Genomic DNA, 16,177 nt, shown 5'->3' on the forward strand with positions numbered 1-16,177 from the left:
GCTGCACTCTTTTATCCTGTGAACCCTTAAAAAGCTTTTTTGTTTTTTTCTGCATACCTCTTAATTTGAAGGTTCAGCTGGTCTCTCAACAAAATTGATCAACTTCTCCCGACAGGAGTCAGGGTAAGGAGGACCCTCTTACCTCAACGGAAACAAATTGGATTCATGATGACAACAGTTTTTTTGCCATTTGGGTTGGTGAATTCTGGATTGTCCATAAATTTGTGTGGATGTGTCGAAGCTCGACAGTGCTCAGACTGAATTCGGGGAGCTGCAGCAGGGAGCTGGAGCAGCTGTTATCAGGACTGTGAAGTTCCTGGCAGCACTCATGAATGGTGGGAATAATCTTGGAGAAGCTGTGAGCTCGACTTTTGGCGTAAAGGATCAATTCGGCTACTTTGGAGTTTCCATCAGAGGAATATACCAGCGAGACTTTAAAAAGGCAGAAACAACAATTCATGAGTTCTGCCTGACCCAAATTGTGGCCTTGACACCGGACTTATCTCGACTCCTCCTGGAATGTTTTGAAAACAACAAAGATGCTTTGACTGTTTCCTCACCACTCCCTTCCCCAAGGCCATGGGCATGTGACAGAACCTCAACTGAGCTGAAGATGAACGTCACCTCTTATCTGGACTATGCTACGACTTTCCCTTAAAAATTCAATGTCTTCACCGGCCTATATGTACATCTATAACGTCTGTTTATGTTGCTTTGCAGTGGTATTTTTTTTTTTTTGATGCCTCAAATCGTGCCGTCTAGGACACGGCGTGAGAGTGATTTTTTTTTAAATACCGTCTCTCCTCATGTTTTCTTCCCTTTTCTTATCTAAGCAAAATATTATTCTGAATAAGAATAAGAAGGCCGCGCTATTTATGTATAGCCGCAGCTTTGTGCACTCTGCCCATCTTTCGGACGACTGTACGTACATATTCTCGTTGTATCTCGGTGCAATGCCAATAAAGTTTACTCTGATTCTAAGCTAAAATGCAGTAAACCTGCTTTATTGTGTCAGAGTTTGGACAATATAATGATTCATTTAACTTCGGATTGGTCATTTGATGACAGGCCTACTGGATTTGATTGACAGGTTGCGTCGTGGATCCGACATGTGGGAAAAAAAAACACGAGGGCTGCAAAAAAAAAAAAGTCTCGTATGACTTTATTCTCGTGACATTAATACTTTACTATTAAGTTAAGACTTTATTTGACTTTATTCTCGTAATAGTAGGACTTCATTTTTGTAATTTTATGGCTTTTAATCAATTAATTTTTTCTTATCATGGCCCTAAAGCTCCATTGTAGTTTCGAGACTTTGACTGTGCTTAGTGCTATAAATTTTAGGGATCACCATCTGTATCATATTATTTCTACTTCAGTGACTTTCCAAGAAGATGAAGTATGTTGAAATTATGAGAAAAATAAATAAATCAAAACATTTATGCAGAAAGAAATGTGCCTGAAATGGTTCAGAGACAATCCACTTGGGTCTTGTTTTTTCCAAAATTATAGAAGCAGGTGCAAAATTAAACTGTTCCACATTTTTTTGGGAGTTTATAGTTCATTACTATATGTTAACTTTTTAAATGCATATTAAAACAAACATTTTGAACAAAATAGCTAATCAAATTTGAGACCACATTTCTTTGAAGCACTGATCTCTGACAGCAGTCATTGATCTGTACCCTCAGGGAGTGGAAGTGCTTTTGCCAAACTTACCTCAGCAGGCCAGATCACTGTAGTGGGCTGAGAGTCTTCCAGCTGCAAAGATTTCTCAACAACAGCAAACTTTTCCACCTAGAGAGAAATCGCACAAGTGGAAGGGTTTGACACGGGTCATGTTGGACTAGAAAAATGCAGTTTTACTTACATCAATCTCCTTTGGTACAGTAAGTTGGCAGTTGTTCTGTTTCCACATGTCGACACACTAAAGATTGTGAAAAAGGACACGAAGAAAGAAATTAGGAGAGTACTGGTGGCGTCAACCTTTTGAAGTTCACCGATTTCTAGACCCACGTGTGGATGGCGACCACTTACGTTTCCAACCTTCGAGATCTTGAGGTCTATGACCGGCGCAGGTTTCCTCTCCTTCCTCCTCTGTAGGTAGTCGTAAAGTCGTAGCTGTGGTGGCACGGGCAGATGGGACAATTCTTGCTGCCTGTTGAGTGCAGCTTGAGAGTGTCTCTTAAAACACCTAGAACGCAAGCAAATAAGTGTTTGATAAATGGTTTGTTTAATTTTCCTTTTGTTGTTTTTATAGTCACCAAGCCTCCATTTTAATGTTTTCTATTTAGATTAAATAAAAATTCTAAGACATATAAACTTAAACTGAGCCCAGGTCAACAGTGATGAGTGTGTTCAGTACCGTTTCATGGAGCGAGTGTTCATTTTCTGTTTGTTGTAGAGCAGGTGGTTGGCTGTACAAGTGACAGAAATGGAGGGGTCTAGGCACAGAGGTTCAGCTGTGGCCAAAATCAACTGACTCTCCAGCTGCAATTTGTCATCCTGGAGCAGTGAAAACAGGAGAGAAAACACATCAAAATGGCTCAAACATAAAAAGATTAGACTTGGGAAAAAGTAATTCTGAAGTATGGACACTTTAGATGGTTATATAAATGATGGGATGTTATCATATGAGGCAGTACGGTATTTATGTTTGTTTCTCACATGAATAAACAAATTCAGTGAATAGATGTGTAGAATTATCTTGTCCTAAGAGGCATACTGATGCAGAAAAACCCCCCCAAAAAAAACAATAGTCTGCAGACTAGTCAAAAACCACAGTGTATACTATAATTATTAATAAACTATTTGTATGTATTTGCCTCAATTGAAAAATCAAGCTGCACATTCTTATATTTCATGGAAATGCCTTAAAGAATACGCAAAAAATGAAGCAACAGCATAAGAGAAGGAAGAAATAGAAAAAAGTTACATGTAACTCCAATGTTACGCTTACATTTTGTAATATGTTGTTTAAAAAAAAATCTGTGACATGAACAGAGTACTGTGGTAATACAACTAATACCACTTAGACATTTTCATCTCAACCTAACGTTTGCAACACATCAACCTGAATGAGCAGTTCAAAATTGATTCCTTTCAACTGAGGAAAGAGAATCACAAAATCTGTGACAACTTTAGGAGCAAAGGATTCACAACCTTATTCTGTTCTGGAGAAGCCCTCATTTTCACAGCGGCTGAAGACCTGGGATCATCGATACAAGCTGCCTACAAGCTTCACTTTGCAGAATTGATCACAACTGCACAATTAAAATGAACTAAAGTCTAAAATAAGCAGAATAGTCATAGCATGTGGCTTGTTTAGTGGTTAGCACTGTTGCCTCACAGCAAGAAGGTTGGGTCTGAGGTCTTTCTGTGTGGAGTTTGCATGTTCTCCTCATGTTTGCGTGGGTTTTCTCCGGTTACTTGGATTTCCTCTCATAGTGCAAAACATGCATTTTTAGGCTGCCTTCAGGACCAGGCCTTCCTTGCAAAAAGGATCTGTGATCTCAATGAGATTTGTCTGGTTAAACAAGAAACATGTGGAACACCGATGTCCCCTATCACCAAGTTGATTTGAATAGTAAATGTTTGTAATTTTTGAGATGAGTGTTTTTCAGGACTGGAATTGAACAGCGAAAATATTCAAGTAGGTAAGAGTTAAACTGTGTAAAAGAAAAGAGAGTTGTTTTTTTTCTTGTCTGAGGCAGCACAGAGTGATGAATCCTGGCAAGTGGAGGGAAACAATGTATCCACTACCAGTTGCAATGCTGGAGCCAGGGGGAGGGGCAATGGTGGGCTTGACCACCATAAAACAATCTTCGCCCACACCAAGGGCCACCCCAATCATTTGAAGAAAGTATACTTTTAAGCAATCTAAAAACTAGAAAGCATATTTTATTGAAATGATAGGGGTGGCTTATTTTACGTACCGGTATATATGGTAGTGGTCATCTTGGATTTTGACGCAGTGACCCAATTTTCGATAATGACCTTTCATACGCTTAGATGCAGCCACACACAAAAATGGAAGTTGGTCTCTCACTATATTTTTTTAATTATCATGATCACAACATGGACAGACAGACTGGTGGACAGAGGGTATTTCCAATTCTCTCTCTTTGCTCTGCGACGGGGGACAATAAAGGTTATTAAATAAACTATAAAAACAAAGACTGTGCCAACTTTTGCATAATTTTTCATCTATATTTCTTGGATATATACAAAACTAAAGTCTTCAGTCACAAATTGGTCTTAAAATGAGTATTTTATTTTACTGACAATTATCTGAAAATTGTCAGCTCTAAAATAAAAAAATAAAATAAAATTGGTCATGCAGTATGCATAATCAAAAAAGCAACTGTATGTGATGATATAGTAAATTAAGTGTGCAAGACACTGAGATGCAGGACATTGTAAACAGCAGAATTGTATTCAAATGATCAAACCATTTAAGATTTATGCTTTTTATTACTGAACATAGCACTTTACCTGTGTCCACTTGTGGTGGTCACTGGTCATGGCATGGACATCACAGATTAGAGTCTGCAGAGCAAACATTTTTAAACTGTTATTTCTTGGATAATAAATTGAATTAAAAAAAAGGCAGGTCAGGTGCTCAGCTCAAATGCAACTAGTTATATTACCCCCCCCCCCCCCCCACAACCCACAAAACAAAAAAAAAAAAAAAAAAAAAAAAAAAAAAAAAAAAAAACTTAGATACCCTAAGGCTTCAGTTTTGGATGATTTTATAGGTTAGCACTTAATTTTATTATCAAACTTGGTGTATTTTACCTGCATGGTTGGCCGGAGCAGGATGTGCCTGCTCTGATAGGTGGGAATCTTGGTATTACCAGCTTGTCTGTAGTCTCTTACTTCTACTATTACACAGCCAGAGTGGAAGATGTTCACCTGACACACAATACATAAAGAAAATATCAACCACCATGAGAAACTACAAAGCAAAACACAAGATGTAGTTATTTTACCAAAACGAACTACAACTGTTTGAAGCACTGCTCTCATTACATGCCATACAGTGATAAAAAAAACAAGTAAAAACTGTGTAAATATTTTGTACACCACCTTACTGCAGACTAAGGCCACTTTGCATACAAACCTGTGATTTCTCCAACAGATCAACCAGAATGGGAGGCAACTCCTCTGCATCCAAATACTCCAGAAGCTCTCTTTCTTCATATGGCAGACGGATAGTTTCAGAATCTAGACAACACAAACAGACGTTACAGATGAGACAACTGTGTGAAAAAAGATGAAAGAGAGGAGAAAAATGGTGTTAAACTGCTGTTACCTGATCCATTTTTGCCCCTGAGCATTAAGGAATAGCCTTCATTCCCAGGGTACAAGTTGACAACCAGACACGACAGCGACTCCTGAGACACTAGCTTTTCCAGTAAATTCACATTTCTCCTCAAATTCTTCAGAAATAGACAAAAAAAAACACAAGTCTTCATAAAATATTTGGTAGTAAACATACAAATATCTGAGCCCATCATTTAGGTACAATGTAGTAAAACAAAATGTGCTCTTAAACACATTATCTTTTAGTTTATTTTAAACCTAAATTGATTTAATGTAGCAATAAATGATTTATTTATGCATAATTAAAAATGAGCAATTTTTGCATAATCATTTGAAATATTTGCATTCACCTTTATAAAATTTGGATAGAAGATATGACAAAAAGTCCTATTTCTATCAATGTTTTACCTTTTGCTTGTTCTTACTCTGAGACATTAAACTTCTAATAATTTTTAGCTGCTCAAATAAATTAAGACCTTATCAGTTACGGGCATTATAGTCATGAATCTAGTTGTAAAGCCAAACATTGCAGCATCACTGTGGATGTTCTTTTATTTATTTTAATCTAAACATAAACAAAGAACCTAACTAGCAAATGCGACCAAAAATGGCAAAACTTATAGACCAATTGAAAAAAATAAAAATAAATAGAGGTGTAAACTAACATTAAGAGGTAATGATTTGCATAACCATAGAACAATCGACATAAATTTTAGTGAGCTTTAAGACAGTAAACGAATAATTAAATTGTAGATCTGCGTGAGGATGGAAAAGAACAAACCTTTAACTCTGGTTCTTTTTCACATTCTTCAATGTACAGCTCATAGAGCTTCTGATACAAACTCTTCCTCCCACCAGACGACGTTCTTCTTTTGGCTGGTCTTTGTCGAGCACTTTCAACAATGTACTGAGCAAAAGACATCAAATTAACGAATGCCGAGGTGTTATGCAAATATAAACACACTCAAAATGTTATTTATGTGTAAACTATAAAGATAAGCAGATACGATGGAAAAAAAAAGTTTTTACCTCGGCTCGATCCAATGCATATTCCAAAACTTGTTGCTTAAGGGTAGAAAAATTGAACCGATCACTCACACACAAAGATAAGAGAGCTGAATATGTGCAACATTTCTGCTCAGACCTTCTTCAGCTGCGTTACAGGATAATTCCTGTGACAATAAGACAAATAGTTGAAGACGAATGAAGTAGTAGATGTTTTATTTACCATTGTGGTCCACTGCCAGCTGCAAGGCGAGTGACAGTATAAGTCCTTTCTGCCTCACACTGTCACCTTCTTAGAGTGACCATTCACACCCTGCACAGCAAAACACAGCACATATCTGAAGTACAGGGACTAAATAAACTTAACACAGTAAAAAAAATACACTCGCTAGTGTCTGGCAGGTTGTTTAGACCATGCTGGTGTCAAATAATGTGGCTGGTAACCAATCAGACTGCACACATAAACAACTATAATTAAGAGTGGCGAGCCAAATGTTTTATGCAAGTTGTTTCATCCTTTATGAGGGTTTAAAATTCAGCGAAACAGAAGCAGAAATGGTTTCAGATTCAAGACAATTGTGCATTTGGGGAGAATGAAACTCTAGCGACTGTGAGCTCAGTTCAGAGAGAGGCTGAACAGCAACAAGCTCGGGGATGTCTGACCGTCAAGGCTAACGTAGCTAACCCTTCCGAGTGGGGAAAGCTGGAAGTTAAAGCTACGCTAACGGTCCTACGTCGTCGGGGACACAACCAGACACAGCGACGTCAGTCTCAACAAACTGCTTCCACTTGCCTTCGACGTTGCATAGCGGTCGACAGTTGCCCCGACGCAAGAAAACAAAATGAAATTGAAATATCAGTGTCTTCATTGAAAAAAAGTCGGAGCAGCAGCCATTTTCTTCCAGTGTGACAACAACAGCTAAACTTCCGGTTTGAGCGGCGGTGGGCGGAGCCATGCCGAGCCGCTACTTTTCCACTGATCCATGAGTTTCTGCATTTTCCATGAGAATATGCTCTACTGTGAAAGTTGTTATTGAAGTTAAAACCAATAACAAGAAAACAAAAACAACAACATCCCTTAACAAATAATATCATGCAATTTACGTTTAAAGTGACAAAAACTGAAACTTTTGTCTAAAAACATAAAATATAACTGTTATAAGTTAGTGTTTATCTTTATTTGTATATGTAAATAATTCACACGTTTTCATACCTGTGCAAAATGTATGCTATAACCCATTTGTTCAGGTTATTCTACCAGGAAAATAGGTGCAATTTATATGTCAAATGAATTTACAAGAACCTTTTTTCATTGTGAAATAAACATTTTGCTTTTATTTATGTGCCATGAATCTGGTTCATTGTGTTCTCATTGCTTATTGCATTAGTGTAGCTGCAATTAATTTAAAAGCAAAAGGCAAAATAAAAAACATCAGAAGAACATAGGTTTACTGATGCCAAGCTGTGATCAATAAGTCAACACAAGAAAACATCTGTAATGATTTTATCTTTCACAACCAACAAGATGCACACATAATGTTCTTCTTAATTTTAACTAAAGTCTTGGTTAGCATAGTGTGATTCCATCTAAATTGCAGTTCATAAAACTTCGGTCTTGTAAGTTTTGATTGTAAGTACAAATTTCTTCCAGTAGAACAAGTTTAAAAATGATAATTTCAGTAAGAAGTTTGGGAAGATGTTTTTAGACTATTACTAAGTTTAGGAAGTCATAGGAAGCTAGCCATTTCAAATAATAATAATAAAATAAATAAAAATAATACTTCACAAGGGCAGCACGGTGGCCCATTGGCAGAGCCACTGCCTCTCAGCGAGCATCGCCCTGGTTCAAATTCAGGTCCGGGGGTCTTTATGGGTGCAGTTTGCATGTTCACTCCGTGCATGCGTGGGTTTTCTCCAGGTTTCCAGTTTCCTCCCACAGACCAAAAACATGCAAGTTAGGCTGACTGGTAACCCTAAATTGTCCCTAGGTGTGAGTGAGAGAGTGGATGGTTGTTTGTCTCTATCCCTGTGATGGACTTGTGATCTGTCCAGGGTGTCCCCTGTCTCTCCCACAGTGATAGCTGGACATGGGCACCAGTGACCCCCGTAACCTGAACAGAAAGAAGCTGGTAAAAGATGGATGGATGAATAGTGTTCACAATTTGGTTGCAGGAACAATATATCATTCAGAAAATGACCACAACCTTTTTTTGAGTTTGTTGCACTAGATCCAACAACAATTCATTATTTTCATTCTTTTAGGATGCCAGAGACACAACAGCAAACATTTCTGACAGGAAATGGAGTTAATTTTTACATTTGTCTTTGTTGTTTACTATATCTTGTTTTCATGACATATTCAATCCTTTTTACTGTTTTAAAAAATGTTCCCTATACGAACACTCACTTATGAACAAACACAGTGGAGGTGCTAGTATAGCTCATTGAGTCAACTTTATTAGTTTATCACTGACATGCCATAAGAGCACAGTAGGGGGCAGAACAGGACAGCAGATTCATTTGGCTGCATTGAATATGAGACAAATTTAAGAGTTTTGAGAGTTAAGTTTCTATTTTTTTAATTTGCTAAAATGTCAGGAAACATAACAGAAAAGCTTTTATATTTTCATTTAATGTTTGCATAAAGCGGGCAGCACGGTGGTGCAACTGGTAGAGCTGCTGCCTCTCAGCGAACAGGTCCCTGGTTCAAACCCCGGTCCAGGGGCCTTCTGGGTGGAGTTTGCATGTTCTCTCCGTGCATGCGAGGGTTTTCTCCGGGTACTTCGGTTTCCTCCCACAGACCAAAAACATGCATGTTAGGCTGATTGGTAACTCTAAATTGTCCCTAGGTGTGAGTGAGAGAGTGAATGGTTGTTTGTCTTGTTTGTCTCTATGTGGCCCTGTGATGGACTTGCGACCCATCCAGGGTGTACCCCGCCCCTTGCACAGTGATTGCTGGACATGGGCACCAGCAACCCCCGTGACCCAAAATGGAATAAACTGGTAAAGATAATGGATGGATGGATGGATGGATGGGTTTGCATAAAGCTGTTCTTTAACTTAACAAACAAGTAAATGCAACCATGCCTTCTTTCATTTTAAAGTGGTAATTCCACCCATCCATCCATTACTGTTACCTGATTCTTCCTTTCTGGGACTGGTGCCCATGTCCAGCAGTCACTGTGTGAGAGGCAGGGGACACCCTATAGGTCTCCAGTCCATCACAGGGACACATAGAGACAAACGAGACAAACAACCATTCAGTCTCTCACTCACACCTAGGGACAATTTAGAGTTACCTGTCATCCTAACATGCATGTTTTTGGTCTGTGGGAGGAAATTGGAGAAAACCCACGCATGCAAAGAATGCAAAGTAATGTAAACTCCACTCAGAAAGGTCCCGGCTGGGATTCGAGCCAATGACCTTCTCACTGAGAGACAACAGCTCTACCAACTGTGCCACCGTACCATCCTAAAGCAGTCAGGTTTTTTTTTTTCACAGACCTCCTCTTTTAATTCAGAGCTGATTTGTGTAGCCCTCAGTCAGGAAAGAATAGTCCTGACAAAAACTATCAATGGTGCAGGTGTGTACCACTGTGCACACCTGCACAAACACACACAAGTGCATAAAAAGTTTTGCTGCTCTGACACTTTTTATGTAGACAAGGGTTCTGTATTTGTCTCCATACATCTGTCACATCTGTTGAAATCAAAATGGCTTAAAGTCAGAGTTGGAGTCAGAGTTTCTTTGTTTGTCATGCGCACCACATGTAGTGCATGTAGTGGAATGAAATTATGTACCCAAGGTCCCAGTTACAGCCAACAAAAGTATAAAATGTAAAAGAAAAACAGTTATGAGATCTAAGATATGAACTAGGAAAAAGATCTAAAAATATGCTAAACACTAGTAGTATGAAAACAATACGGTGAACAGCAGCAATGTCGTTGTTGTAAATGGTGTGAATGAACTATATCTTCCTGTTGAGTCACAGTTTTATGTGACCAGAGATTAAAACAATGCCACCTTTTTGGAAATAAATAAATAAATAAATAAATAAAAACAAATCTTATCATTTAACATGAAAATATAATAATACAGAGCAAAAATAGTCTGTTTCACATTGTGTTGTATAATAAACTCCATATTTTTCAATTCAGCTTATGTCCAGTGCACTTTCCAGAGACCCATGCTGTGGTAATAAACAAACACGCACTCTCGCTGGACTTCATTCTTTATGTCCTTTTCAGTGGAGACAGTAGTTTGATGGAATTTGGCAGAAATTATTATAAAATACTGAACAGCTGGAGAATTGGACACAGTGCTGTAGAAAATCACAATGGACAAAAGGCATTAAAAATATCCTAGTAAAACAGACACACAGTGCTATTAATCATTCAACAATCACTTTTTCACTGGATTTGGAACAATATTCAGAGTAAAATAAACATAAACAAACAAAAATACACCTGACACGTTTAATAAGGATACTAAATTGTAAATGTCTGGCACTGCAATAAGTTTGGCTCCATGCCAGTGTGAAACAAAAAAAAAAGGAAATCTTTTAGATTGTTGCTTGGTTAAAATATTTTTTTCATATTAAAAGACAATGTTGAGGGTTGCTAGACTTTGGAGTATAGGATATCGGACATAAGTTAGTAATAATCATACACATGGCTGTATTTATTGATGAGGTGGTTTGTCTAAAAAAATGATTGCATGAGTCATTTGTGCTAGCAGGGAAACACAAAAATTTATTTCCTAATCAAACCAAGTCCTGCTATTGTTTAAACTCCACAAGGAAGCTATCCACTTTATTCCTGGCAGCTCTACTGTATAAATGATTATGGGCACAACTTCCTGTCAGACACAGGAAGTAGCAGTAAGCATTGGTTAACCATGGGACCACAGTTTATTTGAAAGTAATTTGTATTCAGTTTAGCAGATAAAACACTGTTTTTGTTTTCTAAAAAAGTTAAATCTGGTCCTCTGGACGTTCAAAAAAACAAAACAAAGCAAATCAACAAAAAATGTAGAAACGTTTCGTCTCTCATCCGAGACATTTCGTCTCTCTCGGATGAGAGACGAAACGTTTCTACATTTTTTGTTGATTTGCTTTGTTTTGTTTTTTTGAATGTCCAGAGGACCAGATTTAATTTTTTTAGATTTTTCTACCTGGATTATTGAGCATGCATCAGGATGTTTTTGTTTTGTTAACATTTATTTAACCATTGTAAAGTTTACTAAATTAGCTGTGCTGAGTTCATGTACATGTTGTGTTCGGGGCTGCACGAACAACCAGACCAAACTAAATCAGTGGCTACAACAACAGCGTTTTGAACATGGACTCAAAAAAAAAGAGTGTTCCTGTGAAAAGCTATAAAGTTTCCATCTCCTACCTACAGATGAGGAATTGAGAAGAATGTGGCTGAAAACTCTGAACTTGAAGAGACCACCCAAAACACTGTCTGTGTGCTCATTTCACTTTGTGGACAAACAGCCGATGGAGGAAAACTTGTATCCTACTTTCTGTCTGGACCATAAACTACCAGAAAAGGGACATCAGACCCTCAGAAGGACTGAAAACATTGTAACAAGAACATCAGGCATGATTTCAAGTGTATGGAGGCACAGCATTATAGTATTTGTTCATCTTCAGTAATATGATTTTCTCTGCAATTAACCGAAGCTCAGTAATGGAGGACTTTAGGTCTTTGGCTGGACTCTATGTCTGCTTTAAGGTAAATAAGATTGCGTCCCACCTCTTTTAATAAAACACGACCGACCTTATTACTGTGTAGATACTGACACACCTCAGAGCTTTTCAGGTTGTTTATCGCTTCACTGTCGAAAGCAACCGAGTCAATCTTCTTCTTCGCCCTTCGGATTTTCTCTCTTCAGGAGTCGCCACATCGAATCATCCTCCTCCATCTCACTCTGTCCTCTGCATCCTCTGTCCTCACTCCAACTACCCCCATGTCTTCTCTATCTGACCTCCTCGTGGTCTTCCACTAACAGTAGCACAATTTCCACCGGCACCCTGTTTGTCAACAGCACCGGTGGCAGTCGTTAACCCGGGCCTCGACTGATCTGTTATGGTTTTGTTTTGATGAACTCACATTATGGTTTTGGCAAACGTGTTTTACATCGGATGCCCTTCCTGACACAACCCTCACCATTTACCAGGGATTGGAACTGGCAGAAGAGATACACTGATGTGATAGTGGCTGGTTTGGAAGCAACCAAGTCAATGAAGTAGCTAATATGCTAGTAGATGTAATCTGCAGCCATTTTTTCAGGTCGTCCTCCCATCCCTCGTCTGCAGCAGGCAGGTAGTCCAAATATGTCTAATAAAGTGGGAAAAAACATAAATAAGTTGCATCGCTGTATAAGATAAGATAAGATAGAACTTTATTGATCCATCAGGAAATTATTGTGCCATAGTTTCAGTACAAAGGAATATACACAAGAATCACAAGATATAAAGATAACAGAGAATATAAAAATATCAACAATTGAGTTCAAAACGGGTTCTAAAAATGCCAACAATTAAGTTTTAAACAGGTGCAGACAGAAACATTAAAAAGTTTATTGTAATACAGGATTAAGTTTATTATGTGTAGAAAGCGGGAGGAGTTGAAAGGTTTGATAGCCACAGGGAGGAAGGACTTCCTGTGGCGTTCTGTGGAGCACCTCAGTGGTCTCAGTTTACGACTGAAGGTGCTGCAGTAAGAGTCCAGGGTGTTATACAGGGGGTGAGACGTGTTGTTCAGGATCTGGAGCAGTTTCCTCAGCATCCTCTGCTCAGACACGATATTAGTCACTTTGGTGTATAAGTCGCAGGACTTGCAAATTTATACAAAAAGGTGCAACTTATAGGGCAAAAAATATGGTATATTGTCCTGTTTGAGCTCTAACAGGTGGTGTTCCTACATGTTTAAATTAAACCCACATTGCTTGGAGAAACTACATTAGCTCGTACTGTTTGCACGTAAACAAACACCAGTTCTGGTCCCCATGGGAAGTCACGCCATTCTTGAATCAAGGCACTAAGGGGTCTAGGAATAAGGTAGAGAAGGTAATCTGATTTTGTATTCCTTGAAAAAAAGAAAACCTCACAACACTTGTCTTATTCTGCTATCTGATAGAATGAACTGCCATGCAGAGGAAACCATTCATCTCCCCCTCCATAAAAAAAAAGACTTTGTGGCTGAAATAAAAACCCTTAAAGGATATTTGCTCTAATGTGGAAATGCAAATATGAGTCATATTTGTGACAGTAAGGAACAGTCTGTATTTTCATTTAGTTCTGAGATATCCTGCAAGCTATGATGCAAATTTACAGGACAGTCATATTTAGGAAAATTAACACATTTTCAATATGGCTCAATGGATTTCCTACAGATACTATTTCAAAAACAATAACAAATCATCCATTTTATTTATGATCTTGTTTCTGTTCAGGGTTCTGGAAGAGCTAGTGCCTAGCTATCATTGGGCAAGAAGTAGGGTCCAGACTTGTCCAGCCAGCCCAGACAGATCACCTGTCCATCACAGAGCAAAAAATGGTCATTCAGTCTCACCCCTACAGACACGTTTGATCAGTCAGTTACTAACATGCATTTTCAGACTATGGGAGAAAGCCCTCACATGAACATGGAGAACATGCAAGCTAGACTGCAACCATCATGGTATGATGCAACAATGCAGGCTAACTGCATAACTGTGCGACCCCAAATAATAATAAATACAAGTTATTATTTTAAACATGTAGAGGAGGGCCAAAGAGGAGATCTATGGATGCAGTTAGAGAGGACATGGAGGTATACTGAGGACAGGGTGGAATGGAGGAGGATGACTCGCTGTGGCAACCAACCGCTGAAGAGGGAAAAGCCAAAAGAAAAAGAATAACAATACAGTGAATTACTTAAGTGGAACATTTTAAATCAATTTATAAACTAATAGATAATTTTGAAGCTGTCTGCTCACAGCAAAAAGGTCATAGGTTGGATATAATTTGTATGTTTTCCCTGTACAATTGTGTGTTTTTTCTGGGTATTCCAGTGTTATTCCACAAACCAAAAACATGTACGTTAGGTTAACTGGTAATGCTAAAATGTGAAAACGAGAGACTTGTGAACTCAAAATTGTGAGAAAATCCAATAGCTTTGCGGTGCTGGTGGCCACCAGTGTTCATTCCAGAGATTCTAACTCTCTGTTTGGACGATGACTCAGCTCTTGCTCCAAACAATGAGCTATTTGGTTTTATTATAGGATTATGCTGCTGGAGAAAATCTCCAAACCGCAGAGAGTTGGCCAGAAGCAACAGCAAAACAAACATTTTTTTTCTAACCAGCTGAAATGTTTTGTATGGTTTTTGGTTCATTGCCCAATTACAATTTACAACAAGGTTTGACTTCCTATCAAAACGTGAGAATGTGTTTGAAGTTGTGAACTCAAACACTAACCTGAGAACTGTAAGTTAAGCTCTTATTATATTCTAAATGGTGAAGCAAAAAGAAAATGAAGCGATTTCCTACATGTTGTTTTAAATGGTTCAACATATCTGCAGTTTTTTAAACCTTTAATTGTGAAGTATTCTCTAAGCGCAAAGAAACCAGTTCTATGTTTTATCTTGAGCAGCAGCTGCTGCCTGTCTCTTTGGGAGGTCTGACTTGAACCCATCTATTATGATGTGCAGAAAAAACAAAGCAGGAGGGAAAAGATGGAGATGTGTTGGGTTATTTGCTAAAGTTCAGCTTAATTCATTTTTGAGGTCTGCTGTTGGCATTGGTACATATATACTTTATGTCATAACGCGGGGAACCCAGATTTGTACGAGACCAGAAAGGACAAAATGCGGTTAGAAAAAGATAAGTGTTTATTACTGTATATACAGTGTTATTTACAAGTGGTCCTCTCTTCGGATGATCCTGGGGAAAAGAGTTGGTTCAGTGAAGGTCCACTGGTAGGATTGTACACAGAGAATGAATGCTTGTATCTCTCTTACAGATGGAAGCGCCGGTGCTAAACATGGATGGGCAGGTGAACTGGCGTGTGGCTGGAAGGCGAGGCACAGGGAGCAGGAACCAGAGACAACGGGGTTTCCAGAACAGGACAGGACTCGAGGAAGCAGGATGACTGTGGGCACAAGAACAAAAGGTAAGTAATAGCTGTCTATCACAACGAATTACTGGCCAAAAGCATATATACCAAAATGGGTACAATGCTCCAGCGACGAGTCACACTGGACTGCAGCCTTAAATAGTAGAGGAGCCTCTTAGGTGGATGGACGACAGCTGGTGATAATCAGCGGCCATCTTGGAGGAAGAGCTGCAGGCAGTGGAACTCTTACACTTTATTGGGCTAAAATCTTAAGTTCTGAAAAAACCAACCCCCCTCCCCTCAACTATTCTGTTTTAGTTTAATTGAAGTCATAGCTGGAATTAATCTTTTAATCAACATGTTTTCAACAATTGTAGTATACTAAGAACCAAATTTCTTTATTTTTTAACTTTTTGACAATTTTTGTTACAACGTTTCGCTACTTTTCCTCCAGCTGTGTTATTTTTGTCATTTGTTTGCTGTCAGTAGAATATATAAATGTATTTTGCAGCTTTGACAGGAATTCTAGATTGAAATAAGACATCTGGCAATAAAAATTCTCTACACCATGTGCTCATAGGTATTCATGTTTCTTTGGCTTTGAAGCGTCAAATATTACATTCAGAAGACTCATAATTAGTAAAATGTAAAAAATGAGTAATCTATGTCTCAAATGATATCAGTGCACCTGTCAACATCTATCTATCTATCTATCTATCTATCTATCTATCTATCTATCTATCT

At 38.4% G+C, this 16,177-nt stretch overlaps 2 protein-coding genes across 4 annotated transcripts in view; both read right to left on the reverse strand.

Annotated features, from left to right (window-relative positions):
* The window catches only part of supt20 (SPT20 homolog, SAGA complex component), a 16,993-nt gene extending 10,359 nt beyond the window's left edge, over positions 1–6,634 (reverse strand). For both annotated transcript variants that reach the window (XM_037687955.1, XM_037687956.1), the window contains exons 1-11: positions 6,554–6,634; positions 6,355–6,390; positions 6,107–6,232; positions 5,315–5,441; positions 5,123–5,226; positions 4,798–4,914; positions 4,495–4,548; positions 2,366–2,505; positions 2,038–2,194; positions 1,871–1,927; positions 1,720–1,797 (exon numbers count right to left, since the gene is read on the reverse strand). In XM_037687955.1, coding sequence (XP_037543883.1) covers positions 1,720–1,797; positions 1,871–1,927; positions 2,038–2,194; positions 2,366–2,505; positions 4,495–4,548; positions 4,798–4,914; positions 5,123–5,226; positions 5,315–5,441; positions 6,107–6,232; positions 6,355–6,390; positions 6,554–6,556 — 999 coding nt within the window. In that variant the 5' untranslated portion in view covers positions 6,557–6,634. The remainder of the gene's footprint in view (positions 1–1,719; positions 1,798–1,870; positions 1,928–2,037; positions 2,195–2,365; positions 2,506–4,494; positions 4,549–4,797; positions 4,915–5,122; positions 5,227–5,314; positions 5,442–6,106; positions 6,233–6,354; positions 6,391–6,553) is intronic.
* Positions 1–16,177, reverse strand: part of smad9 (SMAD family member 9) — a 937,424-nt gene that overhangs the window by 31,424 nt on the left and 889,823 nt on the right. The gene's annotated exons all lie outside the window — the stretch shown is intronic.

This window comes from Nematolebias whitei, chromosome 14 (genome assembly GCF_014905685.2).
Source record: "Nematolebias whitei isolate Nwh7 chromosome 14, NemWhi1, whole genome shotgun sequence".
Taxonomy (NCBI): Eukaryota; Metazoa; Chordata; class Actinopteri; order Cyprinodontiformes; family Rivulidae; genus Nematolebias; species Nematolebias whitei.